The sequence below is a fragment of the Setaria viridis genome, chromosome 3, assembly GCF_005286985.2.
Source record: "Setaria viridis chromosome 3, Setaria_viridis_v4.0, whole genome shotgun sequence".
In the NCBI taxonomy this organism is placed as follows: Eukaryota; Viridiplantae; Streptophyta; class Magnoliopsida; order Poales; family Poaceae; genus Setaria; species Setaria viridis.
Window position 1 is genome coordinate 19,689,336 of NC_048265.2, and position 13,809 is coordinate 19,703,144.

The 13,809-nt window shown below is 44.2% G+C and overlaps 1 protein-coding gene across 1 annotated transcript; it reads right to left on the reverse strand.

Annotated features, from left to right (window-relative positions):
* Positions 1-8,244: 8,244 nt before the first annotated feature.
* LOC117848945 (uncharacterized) lies at positions 8,245-11,744 on the reverse strand. Its single transcript, XM_034730536.2, has 4 exons — positions 11,360-11,744; positions 9,181-9,781; positions 8,842-9,094; positions 8,245-8,446 (listed from the first exon to the last, which is right to left on the reverse strand). The coding sequence occupies exons 1-4, from the start codon at positions 11,526-11,528 to the stop codon at positions 8,414-8,416; spliced, it is 1,056 nt and encodes a 351-aa protein (XP_034586427.1). The 5' UTR covers positions 11,529-11,744; the 3' UTR covers positions 8,245-8,413.
* Positions 11,745-13,809: the final 2,065 nt, after the last annotated feature.

Genomic DNA, 13,809 nt, shown 5'->3' on the forward strand with positions numbered 1-13,809 from the left:
GTGGCCGTAAAAATCAGAAATCCCGATGACCTGATTGCGGATCTAGGAGAAACCAGAAATCCCGACGACCTCATTGTAAGAGATGATAGTAGGGGTGTGGGGCAAGCAAATATGCATCAGCTGGGTAATGGAGTTGAGGGAAGAAGGCTAGAGGATATAGGATGAAGATGAGTCGTTGATAAGAGATAAACGCTTCGAATTTCAAGTGTTGTACGTGACTAAGGTCCCGTTTGTTTGAGATTATAATCCACCTAGATTATATAAGTTGGATTATGGGTCATGGGTACTATGATAAAAGATTACTTTGGAACCACTTGGGACCACAAATAATCTAAAATAAGCTAGCTATGGGTAGCTTATTTCAGATTATTTGTGGTCCTGGAGATGGGTAGCTTATTTCAGATTATTTGTGGTCCTGGAGTGGTCCTATAATGATTTTTTACCTTACTATCCTTGAACCATAATCCAGCTTATATATTCCATGAGGGAAATAAATAGGCCCTAAAGTGCTTGAGTAAGTTGTTGACGGACTCTAAATCCCAAGTGCTTGAGTAAGTTGTTGACGGACTCTAAATCCAAGGGGCTTTTGTACGTTATCGAAATGTGCTAAAAGATTGTCAAAATTGTAAATACGGAATTGGTTCATCATGTGCCAAAAGTACCTATGGACTAATTTTTGTTACATTGAAGTTACCACACAATACAATTAGCAGTACCTCAACCCATAACATTTAACGTTGGTTATTGAACTAATTAATCAATGTCAAATAAAATGGAATGAAGGTAGTAGCACTTTAAATATGTTAAATATGAGACAAAATGGTTGTTGCTATACCTGTGGACTATTATACCTTTTGAGTTATCTGAATATCCATCCAGCAGTGAAGATCTTTTGCATTTTTAATATGAAAGGAGTCCGTCTGGTTTTCATGTCGTGCATCGCCTATAGCTTTCTCGCCGAACCCTGCAACAGATGCTCATAATTCCCTCGAAAAAACGGACGTAGATAATTCACAAACACGGGAATGATGACATATGGCGTCCGTGACCCTGTGCTCCCAAGTAGGCAAGTACACTACCACAAGCACACAGTTGAGACGTCACCCGCCGAGATCATCCTCCGAATACGTGCTCCGCCAAATCTCAGCTCGTTCTTTCTTCAATTCTTCCTGGGAGTAGTACCACGGCACGGTAGCCCATAGAATATCCAGGCCACACCTTTTCCTAGTCCCCGTAGTAGGCGCAAAGCCCCTCCCCCTTTTTTCCCCAGCCCTACGCCACTCCTTTTCACAAAAACGTTGGCCCTGGTGTAAAAAGATGGCCGTCCGGCCGGCCGGCCGGCAGGCATGCTCTCGCGCGCGGAAAAGGAAGAGGGCGCAGGCGCGCAGCAACCAAATCAGCTCCCAATCATCTCGCGCCTCGCCTGCTGGGGGAACCGAAAACATGGTGTGGATTCGAAGGCTAAATCCCTTGATCCTTGTCCTTGGGGGCCGAGAGATCGCCGTGGAAAAAAGCCGGGGGGAACGGGGCCGGGCGTGTGATCTCGCCTGATCGGATCAACGGCGTTTGCGTGTGCTTGTGCTGCCCAGTTCACGCTCCACTCTTGTGCACTTGTGCTAGCTAGTCGCCGGGTGCCCTACCGATCCATCACCGAAAGCGGAGCACGCGTTAGGACCCCAAGTACAAAGCACGCGAACGCTAATGCCGCACACCCAGTGACCTCAGATTGGCTTTTCTTGCTACGTGAAAAGGACTGCATGTACTAGCATGTAGGAGTATGCCGATGCCATGCGCATTGGTCACCAGCTTGTGGGTCTAGGATGGTTTTGTTCCCTTTTGGGCTCCTTTAAGGCACTCCCTTGATCTTATCTTGAAAGGTAAGAGGTCTAAATAGATCCTACACATTGATTAACAATATTTGCAATTTCCATCTATATGAGCACTAGCAGCTAAAAAGAAAGTAGCAATGCACATAGTTAACCTTCCGGAATAATGTGTGCATTGCATGCAGCCAAGGAAATCAAGGGGGTCACTTACCAAAGAGATGGATGATACTCCCTCCTTTTGAAATTATAAATTAAAGTTTATTTCTAGAGTAGAAGACGACTTTGATCAATGATTTTTCCATTAATAAATAATTTTCTGATACAAAGTTTATGTAATTAGATTTACATCTAAAAATACTTTCTTACGAGTATATTTTTATCACATAAATAAAATAATGATAGAGTAATTGTCGGTCAAAGTCTTTGCCATATCGAAATGAATTACGCTTGTAAAAAAACTAGGAAGTTTACTAGGAAGTTTTTTTTGAATTGGAAGATCAATCGATTCGTATCTAGACTTTATATACAAAACATAAATATGGAGCGTATGGAGCATGGACGGAAGCGAACAGACCCAATCTGCACGAAAGACCGTACGTGTAGCATTGCTTATCCGTTCCGTATGAATGTCTGATCTAGGACAATAGTGGCACCAATTATATGTTTCCGAATGAAGCTGTGCTATCTCATCCTCACCATCGAACGAAGATGTCCTCACCGGAATAAGTGAATGGACGGAAGGACGGACACGACCGCCATTGGAATGTTGCTGCTTCCGCAAGTGGCATGGCGTTTGAGCTTTCTCAGGAAGTCGGGAGCCACTTGAACACCTGATGGGTCGACGACGACGGGGACGTCGAGGGACACGTGGACGACCCGCAGGCGCCGGGGCTCGGATAAGAGTGCCGGATGATGGAGAGCATTAGCTAGCGGTCTAGCACTGGGCACTGGCCCGGACAGCAAGATGACGACGCCTCAGCGTCTTGTGCGTGGGACCCGCCTGTCAATCTCTGCCCTGTTCGTTTCTGGATATCAGCAACGGCTGCATTTTCGGTGACCCCCCGGGAATCTCATAGTTGCGTGTATCGTTCTGTCAATCACAACTTCGATAAAGAGAGAGAGGTTGAGCTAATCGTATAGAGTAGAATAGTGAATTCCATTTAGGAAAAGACACAACGAATTTTCAGCGAAGAAAAGAGCTAGCAGAGTCAAAGCGATCCAATATGTTCCGGATTCAAAGCTAGAGTGTCAAAATCCTAGAGAATTAGTATAAGAGCCTTAAGTTTCAGCAATGATTGTCGAATTAACAATCTTTTCTCCCCCACATATGTAGCACATCATGGCCTAAAAACAATTTCGGTCTACGGCGAATCTCTATCGCCTTGGATTAAACAATCCATGACGATGCTAGTCCTTCTTCCTCTCGTATCCCAAACTAAATTTTTAAAACCACAGGTCATTGTTCCTTTTATTCCTTTTTCTATCACCAAAGTCATTGATCCTTCGTTCCTCCTTATCATTTCCACCTAATGAACTAGTATAATTTTAGGCACACATCAACCAAGATTTGCTATTTCTAAAACCCTGCAGGTACGGCGGTGTTCATGTTCGGAAATGCGATGGTAGATCGATGAACAAATGATATGGCATGACATATAGCTTGGCTTTGGCACTAGCAATAAACAAGCTGGGAGCTGGAAGATTTGGAGGTATCAACTGGGCTGGAGATTGCATAGTGACAGCGATTTTTGTCCGGGGATAGCGACCTTCAGATTCTTTCCATTTTATTCGCTGAGAAGGACAGGACGGTTTGACACCACAGACTTGTTCGTTTGGCTGCTCGTACAAGGTATTGATGTGGCACAACTAAATCCTCTAACCCTCTCCAAACCTCTGATCAGTTCTGCTGTCTGAACATGGTTGCAGTTAAAGAACTTTCAGACTGGACATGCTAATTCAGGCTGATTCCTGCTTTGTTCGAATTGAATTGTCAAAACTAAAAGCAAGCGTGGTAGTTTATAATTTTCTGGTCCAGCTTTTAGCAGTGGCTAACCTTGGATTCTTGCCATTTGATGGAGGGCCCAGATCAGAGACAGTAGCACTAGTTAGTAGTCAGTAGATGCCTGTATAAAAATTAAAATTCTGTCTGCATGCTCTCTGATAGTAAGTAATTGGTGGGCACAGCATCTGGAGATTCGTCTAGAGAATCCAACTCGCAAAAAGCTTTGGCAAAATTCCCCGGAGTTAGGCCCAAAGTTTCACTTTCACGCACAATCGAGCCTAGGTCCAGTCAAAGTAAACTGCAGCTTTCACTTGAGTTCTTGCAGCGAATAAACAAGTGCAGACATGCTTGCTTTGCGACGTGAAAAAGTGACATTCCCTTGGTAACCCCTTGTAGTTTAATCCAAAGGCTGGTGGCATCACTCAGCTCTCATCTCTCTAGATGAGAACAGGATAAAAAGTTGACTGGAAGCTAAGCATTGCCTAGCCATCAGGTTAAGCTAGCCACGCTCAGCCTGCGTGTTTGGCTGGCCTTTGTTTAATATTACTGCTGGTCACCATCGTCGCAAGCGGCTGAAAGCGCTTTCATGGACTGGGGGACAGGCGTGCTTCGCTGATGCTCAGTTTCCTCACACTTCCAAACAGTGGTGGTTAGGATCGAGTAATAGTGAACAGTGACAGCTGACAGAATTTAGTGCCCAATTAAAGTCGTCATCTTCAGTTTCAATTTTGGTATTCCTGGCACCGATTCCATGCTATCATCACTTACAGGATAAACGTAAGGGTAAAACTCAGAATACTAAATCTACTGCTGTGAATTCAGGATACCTGCGTTTCTGGAAGAAAATTTTCAGGATATCTGAACCACAAAGGTAGATTGAGGCTATGTAAATCTTCAGAGATTGAGGCACTTTCTGTAGAGAGGTGGCCAAATCTGTGAATTGTGATGTAGCACATAGATGGAACTGGGACCCCAGATGTTCATTAGCCAAAGGACTAGCTAGTTGACATTTGACAACTGACAAGATTGGGGATGTTTTCTGAGAATTGTCTTCTTCTAGAATAAAAGGAAAATGAGGCAGAAAATCTTCAGGTCAGTCTTATCCCATGACAGCATCACCTTTGTACGCTTGCTGTTGAGACATGTCCATAACTTGATATATTCTAGAAAAAAAAGGTTACCAACATGCCAATCTCCATTTTTTATCTACATATAATGAAAAGTTTTTTCATGGAACTAGAGACAGTAAACTGAAGAAGCCCTTGTGATTCATAAAAGCCCTGCAAGTCCTTTGTGATTCATAAAAGCCCTGCAGGTCCTTTTGGTAGCTCAACTGAAGAAGATGATTCGCAAAAGGGCAACAGTAAACTATTTTAGAACAGATAGATGCTCGATGTCGTTGCAGCACAAGCCCATACAAGATGCCAGTAAAATTCACTAGTCCAGTCCAGCTGCAGCACTCAGTCAGAAACCAGATGGCCTGATTCCTAGTTATGATGTGAACTATATTTTACAGCTCCATCAGTTGTGGTTTATAATAGTAGGAATCTATTGGTGTCAGGGAAGAAACTTTCCAAGTGCGTAGCGTCAGACGCACATCTGATCCGGTTGCTGCTGCCCTGCTTAGTGGCGTACTGCTGTACTGTTCGTTGTAAGGTCATGCTCTCACTGTCGGTTCAGGCTATAAATATTGCCCTAGATGTCGTCGAGACGCCATATTGTGTGGTGTCAATGCTAAAAAATACCCGAGCACCATGCCATGCGTCCCCTGTGCCCTCCATTGGCATGGCAGGTAAGCCACCTACCGATCAGAAGGGCTAATTGCAGCCATGCTGCCATCTCTAACTCAGCTGATAAACCAAATCTCCAAGAAAAGAAAAATTCCATGAGTGTTCTTGTGTCCTGCACCAGCAGGAAGCTTCACAGGATCTGACGACGGGCATCACCCACCGGCCACCAGCACCACCACACCAAGATCCTACAGATCACTGGAGTATATCTGCAAGCAGAGACAATAGATGCTTCTTGCTGGGGAGTACAGCTACCAGGATATCTCTTTCTAGATAATGAACTGCCAGAAGATGCTGGCGTTAGATATCTTATTGTCCCCAGCATATGCCTGCCCAGCCGCTCCTCCTCCATGAACTGGATAATAAACTGTTCAGAGCTCAGCGAGGAGGGATCAGCCAGCCTCCCATCGAGATCGATCTCACTCGCTCGCGCACCCGGCAACCGCGCCGCCATTAGTTTATGCGCCACCTATCCACGAGACGACGGGATAAGATATGATAGTGTATTGCCCAATCATGGCCGCCTCGATCGCCATTGGCGCGGCCGGGAGAATCTGATTGCGTTTTTTTATAGTGCGCGCCACTTGGTGGTGGCACTGAGCTCATGCTCATGCCCCCTAATGGGAGAAGTGGTTACTCTAATCTTAATCTAATCCGGGGATATGGGCTAAACATATATGTATCGCGAGGAGGATAAAGAATGTGGCGGGCACATTGTCTGTGGCATGTTTGATCGCAGGTACAGCGGATTTGGAGGCAACAGGAATCTACCAGTAATTTAAGCTGGGTTCGGTTTGGATCTTGGAACCATGAATAAGGGTAGTAATATAGACAGAGAAGAGGGGCACACATGTCTTTTCACGGCCATTGTAAAACTCATACAGAGCTAGAATGAGATATATGCGACTAGGTAGTATTTTATTTTCTATAAAAAAAACATGTCTTTTGTCACTGCTAAACAATATTTTTCTAATTAAATTGCGTTTAGGCTTCAACGGCATGAACTAAATAGAATTGTGAATGAGTGGCATGATCCTAAATATTACTCCCCCGCACTAAATATAGGTTGTTTTACCTTTTCTACACACATAGTGTTTACTACATAGCAAAAGTTATGATCCTAGTACAGTCAAAACGACCTACAATTTAAAATGGATGTAATATATTTGTTTAACTTGGACAATCAATAGTTAAAAATATGATTGGTTTGGCAATCTTGACGCTATTAGATTTTATCATGAAAAGTAATCTCGCAATAGATATATTTTTATATTTAAAAACAAATACATTCTTTTAGAAATTGGTAATCAATGGTGTACCGTGTTGATATCGTATATATAGGCTACTTATATATTGATGAAGAAAAAGTGGCAAATGTAGAAACGATTAGTGAACATGTTCAAAAATCTTTGGCGTGTCGAGCGATGCACAGAAGCGAGAGATCCAAGATGTTTTTGCGTTGCGTGCTGGACATGCGCGAGTGCGCCCAACTGGCCCAGGACTGGGTGGGCGGGTGGGCTGTGACCTCTGAACTAGGGGCCATTACTCGGAGGGCCAAATTGCCAATCTACCAGTTCGGCGTTCGTTTTTTCTCTTGAACAAAAAATCGCACATTTCCTAGCACTCTGTACTCCTGTCATATTTCGTCCTCGGCAAACGTCCATGGTAAATCTATCTTCTGACAGCGGAAGTTCTTTCTATTATCGACCGACCAGTTTATGGCTGATAGTGGAACTACGGCAAAGATCGATTGCAACAGATAGGGTGAATTCATTCGTTCCAGTGTCCTCGCAAAGATTTTCCTAGCACAACTAATCTTCTAGAATTCAAGGTTAAGAACCAAATGATCCAAGACCGAGCGGCATTCCGATAATTGGCTGCTAAATAGTGGATACCAACTAGGAATGCAATTTCCATTTGTTTTGGATCATGAGATCAACTCAATCAAATTAGGTCCTGTTTGGATACACAATGCTAAACTTTAGCACAGTGCTAAACTTTAGCACCCACCCTCAAATGAAGTGCTAAAGTTTAGCACTTGAGGTTATTTGGATACAGTGCTAAAGTTTAGTACATTAGGTGAGAAATGACTACATTACCCTCATTTATGATTGGCTTGGGGAAAAGTGGAGAGGAGAGAGAGGGCAGCAGGGGAAAAAATGAGCTTGGGACCAATTTTAGCACCCATTAGCACCTTTTAGCACCCCTTGTTTGGGAGCCCAAGTGCTAAAAGTGGGGTGGTGCTAAAAGTGGGGTGCTAAAGTTTAGCACCCCTCCAAACAGGGCTTTAACTAAACATTCCACAATTTGTTTTGGGAGAGAAATATACTAAAGTAGCTAACCCAATAAACGCCATTGACTGGCTAACATCCCTAGTACCAACTATTTAGCGTCCCGGATTTACGTAAAGACTGATTCCAACCTAAAACTTTTATTGGTCTACCATGTTCTCTATGAACTAGTACTACTAATAACGATCAACCCAAGTAACTGGCAGCGGCAAGAAGCCTCGAGCCACCACCAGGCAGTTCACGGTTATGCACCCAGGACCAAGAACTGTTCCAGTTCTACCCTAAACCGAAATTAAGGGCAGACGAGCACTAGACAAGGACCATCAGTTCCAGACTAGTTCACAATAATAGTTTCATCGAATTAGGACTCCTTATACAAACTACGTTCGACACTACACGAAGTTTTGTAATAGAAATGGCTCAAATCTGAAGACTCCACTTAACAACACGACATAGTGCAAGTTCAACAGAAATAGTTCCCAACTTTCCAGCATAAAGAATCTCTTAGCCATGGTTGAACGACTGGTACAATGGAACCTGCATGAACAACATAATATCCTGGTTATTTCTTCAAAAACATTAAATGAATTTGCTTACATGTTTTAATTTGTTTGAAATAAAAGAATGCGTATGGTATTTAAGGTCATTTTGAAACTGCAAGTATAGAGACACTTCATGTCATATTGGTCCAATAACCAGAGCACCATAAAGGGAAATGCTCTTGAACACAAAATATGATTGCCAGGATATGTTTTGCTGGCTATCCAAGTCTAAACCGGCAACCTTTAGTTGGGCTACTAATGAATATTTAAGTTCCAATGCTTCACCAATGAGAGACAAGTGTTGCAATTACAGGGACTAGATCCAGTGTACTAAAAAAGCACTGAGCCTTGTACATGGCGTACAGTGTCAGAATCGAGTGATATTCTCACCTGAGACATCATGGGTCCAGTGTTGTCATAGCAATGGGGATACATCATTGCTGGGGGTGGCCAATGTGGGTAAACAGCTGCTCCAGAAGATGACCCCATTGATAGATCAGGTTGGCCAAAGTACACAGTAGGCTGGTTTGTGGACATGCCAGGAGATTGCACATAACCAACACCATACTGCATAAATTGAGGTACAACAAAGTTGAAGGCACCAGGGTTCAAGCTGAAGTCAGGCACTGGGCTCCTAACATACCTGCAAGAGGATATATGTTACTCCTCCATCGTCTCATCATCAACATCAATTGGTGGGAACAAGAATTTACTGATGGATATGCTAACCTTTTGTAATTCCGATCATAGTCAGGATCACTACGATCTTTTTCAGTATCCTTGAAAACTGCGACCCTGGAACGGCTGTTCATTGTGCTGACTTTGATCTCATCAGCAGGAGGCTCAACATTCACTGGCTCATCTCTGCCAGTGGAAAGAGCTCCCAAAACACTTGCAGCATCAGTATCTGCAGAAATGGAACCATTGAAGATGCGCGCTCGAGCTTTATTGTATTCCTCTATCCTCTCTTCAACAGTTTTTGGTGCACCGTTCTTGTTTCCAGCATCAGCTGCGCCATTTTGGAATACTTTGGGCCTTTGATAGATGACAAACTTAAGCTTCTCTGCTGCTTCATGGTCATTTCTTGCTTGTTTGCTGGAAACTTCTGATAAAGCAATCGGTGGATATCTGCTTTCCGGTGTTTTTCTTGCAACTATCCTGCTAACTGAACCATCTACTAAACTATCTGCTACTGTAGTCTCTAAGCCATAATGTTGTGCGACACGATGAGCAGCACAGCGAAGGTATGAAGTTGGAAAGTTCTGGAATTCAAATTCTTGCAGCTGAGGGTTCTGCATAAATTTCTGTATATCCAGTTCCATCCGTAAAACTGTAATAAAGGAGAACCGGAATGATTATCGAAGACTAAGTGTGAACAGTTACCAAGTGACAAATTTGTAGATGAAAACTAGTTGATAGGATTAATCTTCTATTGACCAGCAATTATCTTCAAACTAGACTAAGGTCCAAAAAATACTTTACGAACATACAATAACTAAAAGAAGATTAGAAGCTCTATGCCGTAACAGCGATTCTACTAACCAAATTCAGCTATTTATATTAATAAGCTGTTCAGATAGTTACCTTGATAAGATATTTATGGACTCACGCACATTGTTATTCCATTTCTGCCTTACAGATGAAGTTTAAAGAAATAATAAACAAATGAAGTGAACAACAAGTTAAGTAGTTAACAATAGGATGTATAAAAAGGTATTAAAAACTCAAACTCTATGGCGCAGATTCAGGTACTCAAACTCTAGTGTTTGTTGCATAAGATGACTTACTATGGTTTGATTTGTATAACAAAAAAAGTGCAGTCAGACAAAGCACATGCTTAGGAGTTTAGATGAGGTGCACTAAAGCACAAACTTTGCAGAAAAATGGTCAAACGAACAAAAAAAAGAGGCAAAAGGTCTTAATTACCCCATTGTTATGGAATGGCGGGAGATAATGCAGGGGATGGCCGGATAGGGGTGGTGAGTTAGACAGGGACACAGGTTTAAGCATGATCTTAGCTCATAGGAAGCCATTCACATCACCACTAACTCAAAATACACTTCAGGTTACGGTTCATTGCAAATGCAATCTAACTATCTAAGGTCAAAACAAAGAGCTATAACATGGTTATTCATAGATGTGCTATGAATACAACGGATCACGGATCAGGACAACGTATGTGCAACTGCACTGAGCCACGAATCACATAGTTCATCAGCACATCGCATAGCCCAAGGCAAGTAGGAAATCCAAGGTGATGCGCTTAGTTGTATGTGGCTTGGCAGCAAATTGTTGTCCCTGCACCATTTCCATCCATACGATAGATCCCTCTCCCTACATCAGTCCACTGCTAGCTTCATAAAGGCTATAGAAATTGCCCAAAAATGAGCATGATCTAGCGCAGTTAAAAGCCCTGCCACGACAGCAATCATGCTTCCACTCATCATTAATTAAGATATACTAAACCAATAAAACTGTTTAACTAGAGCCAAAATTAAATTAGAGGATACCCATCAGTATGGTTTTCTAACTCACAATTTGCACACTGAAAGCAAGAGCACAATCAGCATCCAAGCAAGTAGCAACAATTATGCACGCCACCACAACACAACGAGCTTAAAGGACAGATAAATCAGAAAACTTAATTCGTAAGAATTCCCAGCACTTGTTCACTCCTGTGGCAAATAAAACCGAAGGGGATTCTAATCCCCAATTCCGCACTTTAGAACATAGCAGGCCCAAACCCTAGAGACAAGGGCACGAATCCCGGGCGAAATCCCACCGCCCGCCCACGCGGACCCGCCGCAACAATCACATCCGCGTACGCACGACCCTCGACACCGAAATCGCGAGCCCCCCGAAGCGAGCGACATGGCGAGTGGATAGATGAGGCGGGGTCGGCACGTACCCATGAGGCGGTGGCGAGGGTTGTCGAGCGCCTCGACGAGGAACGGGTCCACGTTGGAGGCGACCCTCTCGTCGACGGCCACCACCGCCTCCGCCGCCCGCGCGCCCTCGTCGGCGGCTACGGCGGCGGGCGGCGGCGGCGACGCGGCTGCGGCTGGGGAGGAGCTCATCGTGCGGCGGCGGTAGGAGAGGGGGGTTGGGGGGGTGCCGGCCTAGGGTACGCGGGGGCGGAGAGGAGAGGGAGGGGAGGCTGCCGTGGACGGACGACGACTCGCCTTTCCCCTCTCCGCGTCCCGATCCCGAAGCGGCTGGCTGCTGCTGCGCCTGCGCCTGCGCGGAGAGAGGAGGCGAAGCGGTGCCCGTCTGCCCGAGAAGAGGAGATGGCCGGGTTCCCAGTGCCAGCACGGCTCCGGATTTTTTAACGCCAAGGGATCGATCTGCGGTGCGGCGCGGTGCGGATGAGGCGACGGGATCGGGCTCGGCTCGTCGCGGGCTCGCGGGCTCGCGGCCTCGTCGCCTTCGCGGCTGGATGGAGTTGGAATCGGCCGCAGGAGGAGGGCGGTCGCGATCCTGAGCGTTCGCGTGAGATCGGGTGGCCCGAGACGGCTCTGGGGAAAATGCGGCGGGTTTTGTACGCGGCGCGGGCCGCGGGATTTTTTCCGATTCACGCACGAGTCTGAAGTCTGAACACGTTATGGTTTCCCTTCAGCTTTTGGATTGTTGAGCACGAGCGCGCGCTGATCAGCGGTGTGGGGAACGGCACGTGGCAATATCTTCTCCACCGATATGCCAGTGGAGGCACAAAATATCTAGGTATAGTTGACACGAAATATCTGGGAAAATGGAAAGGCAACTTTACTACTTATTACAGTTACTCCAATGATCCAATTCAAGCATTGCACGATGCCATGGAAACATGGACGTAGGGGGATTTTCTCAAAATAGCTAGCTACCCATCATCAACGCTTTCATGTGTATATATTTAAACAGTGCATGCAAAAAAAATCCATGTAACAAATCTTACCTACGTTTGTTACATGGATTTTCTTTTCAGACTAGCTTGCAAGTCGCTGTTTTGATCTTATGCTACTACATTTTTCTTGAGCACCTGCGAGAATTGTGTGTTATTGCGAAATTGCATCAGCAATGAAAATAAGTCAACGGTTACAGCGACCCGTAGGATTACAATGTACACCAATTAAGCTGAATAGGACAAATTGCCAAAACTAATCTAAATCCCTTCGGCTCCTATCGTAACCTACGTGGCTACATCCTAGTACTTCATCAGTTCAAAAAAAAAAGTAACAGAATGCACGTTGGGTACCATGCGACCATGATGATGAAGCGATCAAGATTACCTTCCTTTTTGACCAAACGAGGAGGGTGTTTGATCTTAAGCTAAAGTTTAATCCGTATCATATCGAATTTTCGAAGGCTAATTAGAAGGACTAAATATATGAGTTAATTTAAAACTAATTACATGGATGGAGGCTAATTCGCGAGACGAATCTATTAAGCGTAATTAATTCATCATTAGCAAATGATTACTGTAGCAGCACATTGTCAAATCTGAACTAATTAGGCTTAATAGATTCATCTCGTGAATTAGCCTCCATCTGTGCAATAGGTTTTGTAATTAGTCTATATTTAATACTCCTAATTAGTATCTAAACATTTGACGTGACAGGAACTTATGCAACATACACCCTAAAGTTTATCTTCTTCCTTGTAAAAACCACACCAGCGAACTAGTTCTCCACTGTTCTACCCAACCGGCAAGCAGATCTAGCGAGGTGGTTTCCAGACACCTTATTTTTCCTTTTTGAGTAGGTAAATTTTTTTGCATTCTATTGAAAAGTTGAGTTTAAGAAAAAAAAGATATCATTTGAAAGTTGCTTCATTGTTGTCTTTTACCATTCACGTTAATTGATTATTAAAAAAAGGAAAAACTCATGGACACACCCCAGCCCAAACAGACACACGCACCCTAAGTCCCAAACACAAGCACTCACCCAGGTCGGACACATGCACGTCGCCCAGGCCGAGATCCACCCGTCTTTTTTATTTTTTAACCCTTTTTTCCTGATAGAACTATTTCAAAATATGGACTCTTAGCTTGACGCTATCCACGCTAGCGTCAAGCTTACATGTCTCGGCGCCAAGGTCCATGCGCAACTGCTGACGCGGACGCCGACGTGGTGGGGGCTTGGCGCCAAGCTTGGCGCTGAGCAATTTACCCCTGCCTCTTGGCGTTTCGAACGAAACAAGTATAATTATTCCGAGGAGTATGCAAGAAACTATGCTGTGGTTCAATTGGTTAGGATGTGGGCTTCTTATCCCAGAGACAGGATTCAACACAGGGGTTTGAACTCAAGTCTCTAGGATAAGAAGTCCACATCCTAACCAATTGAACCACAACATAGTTTCTTGCATACTCTTCGGAATAATTAT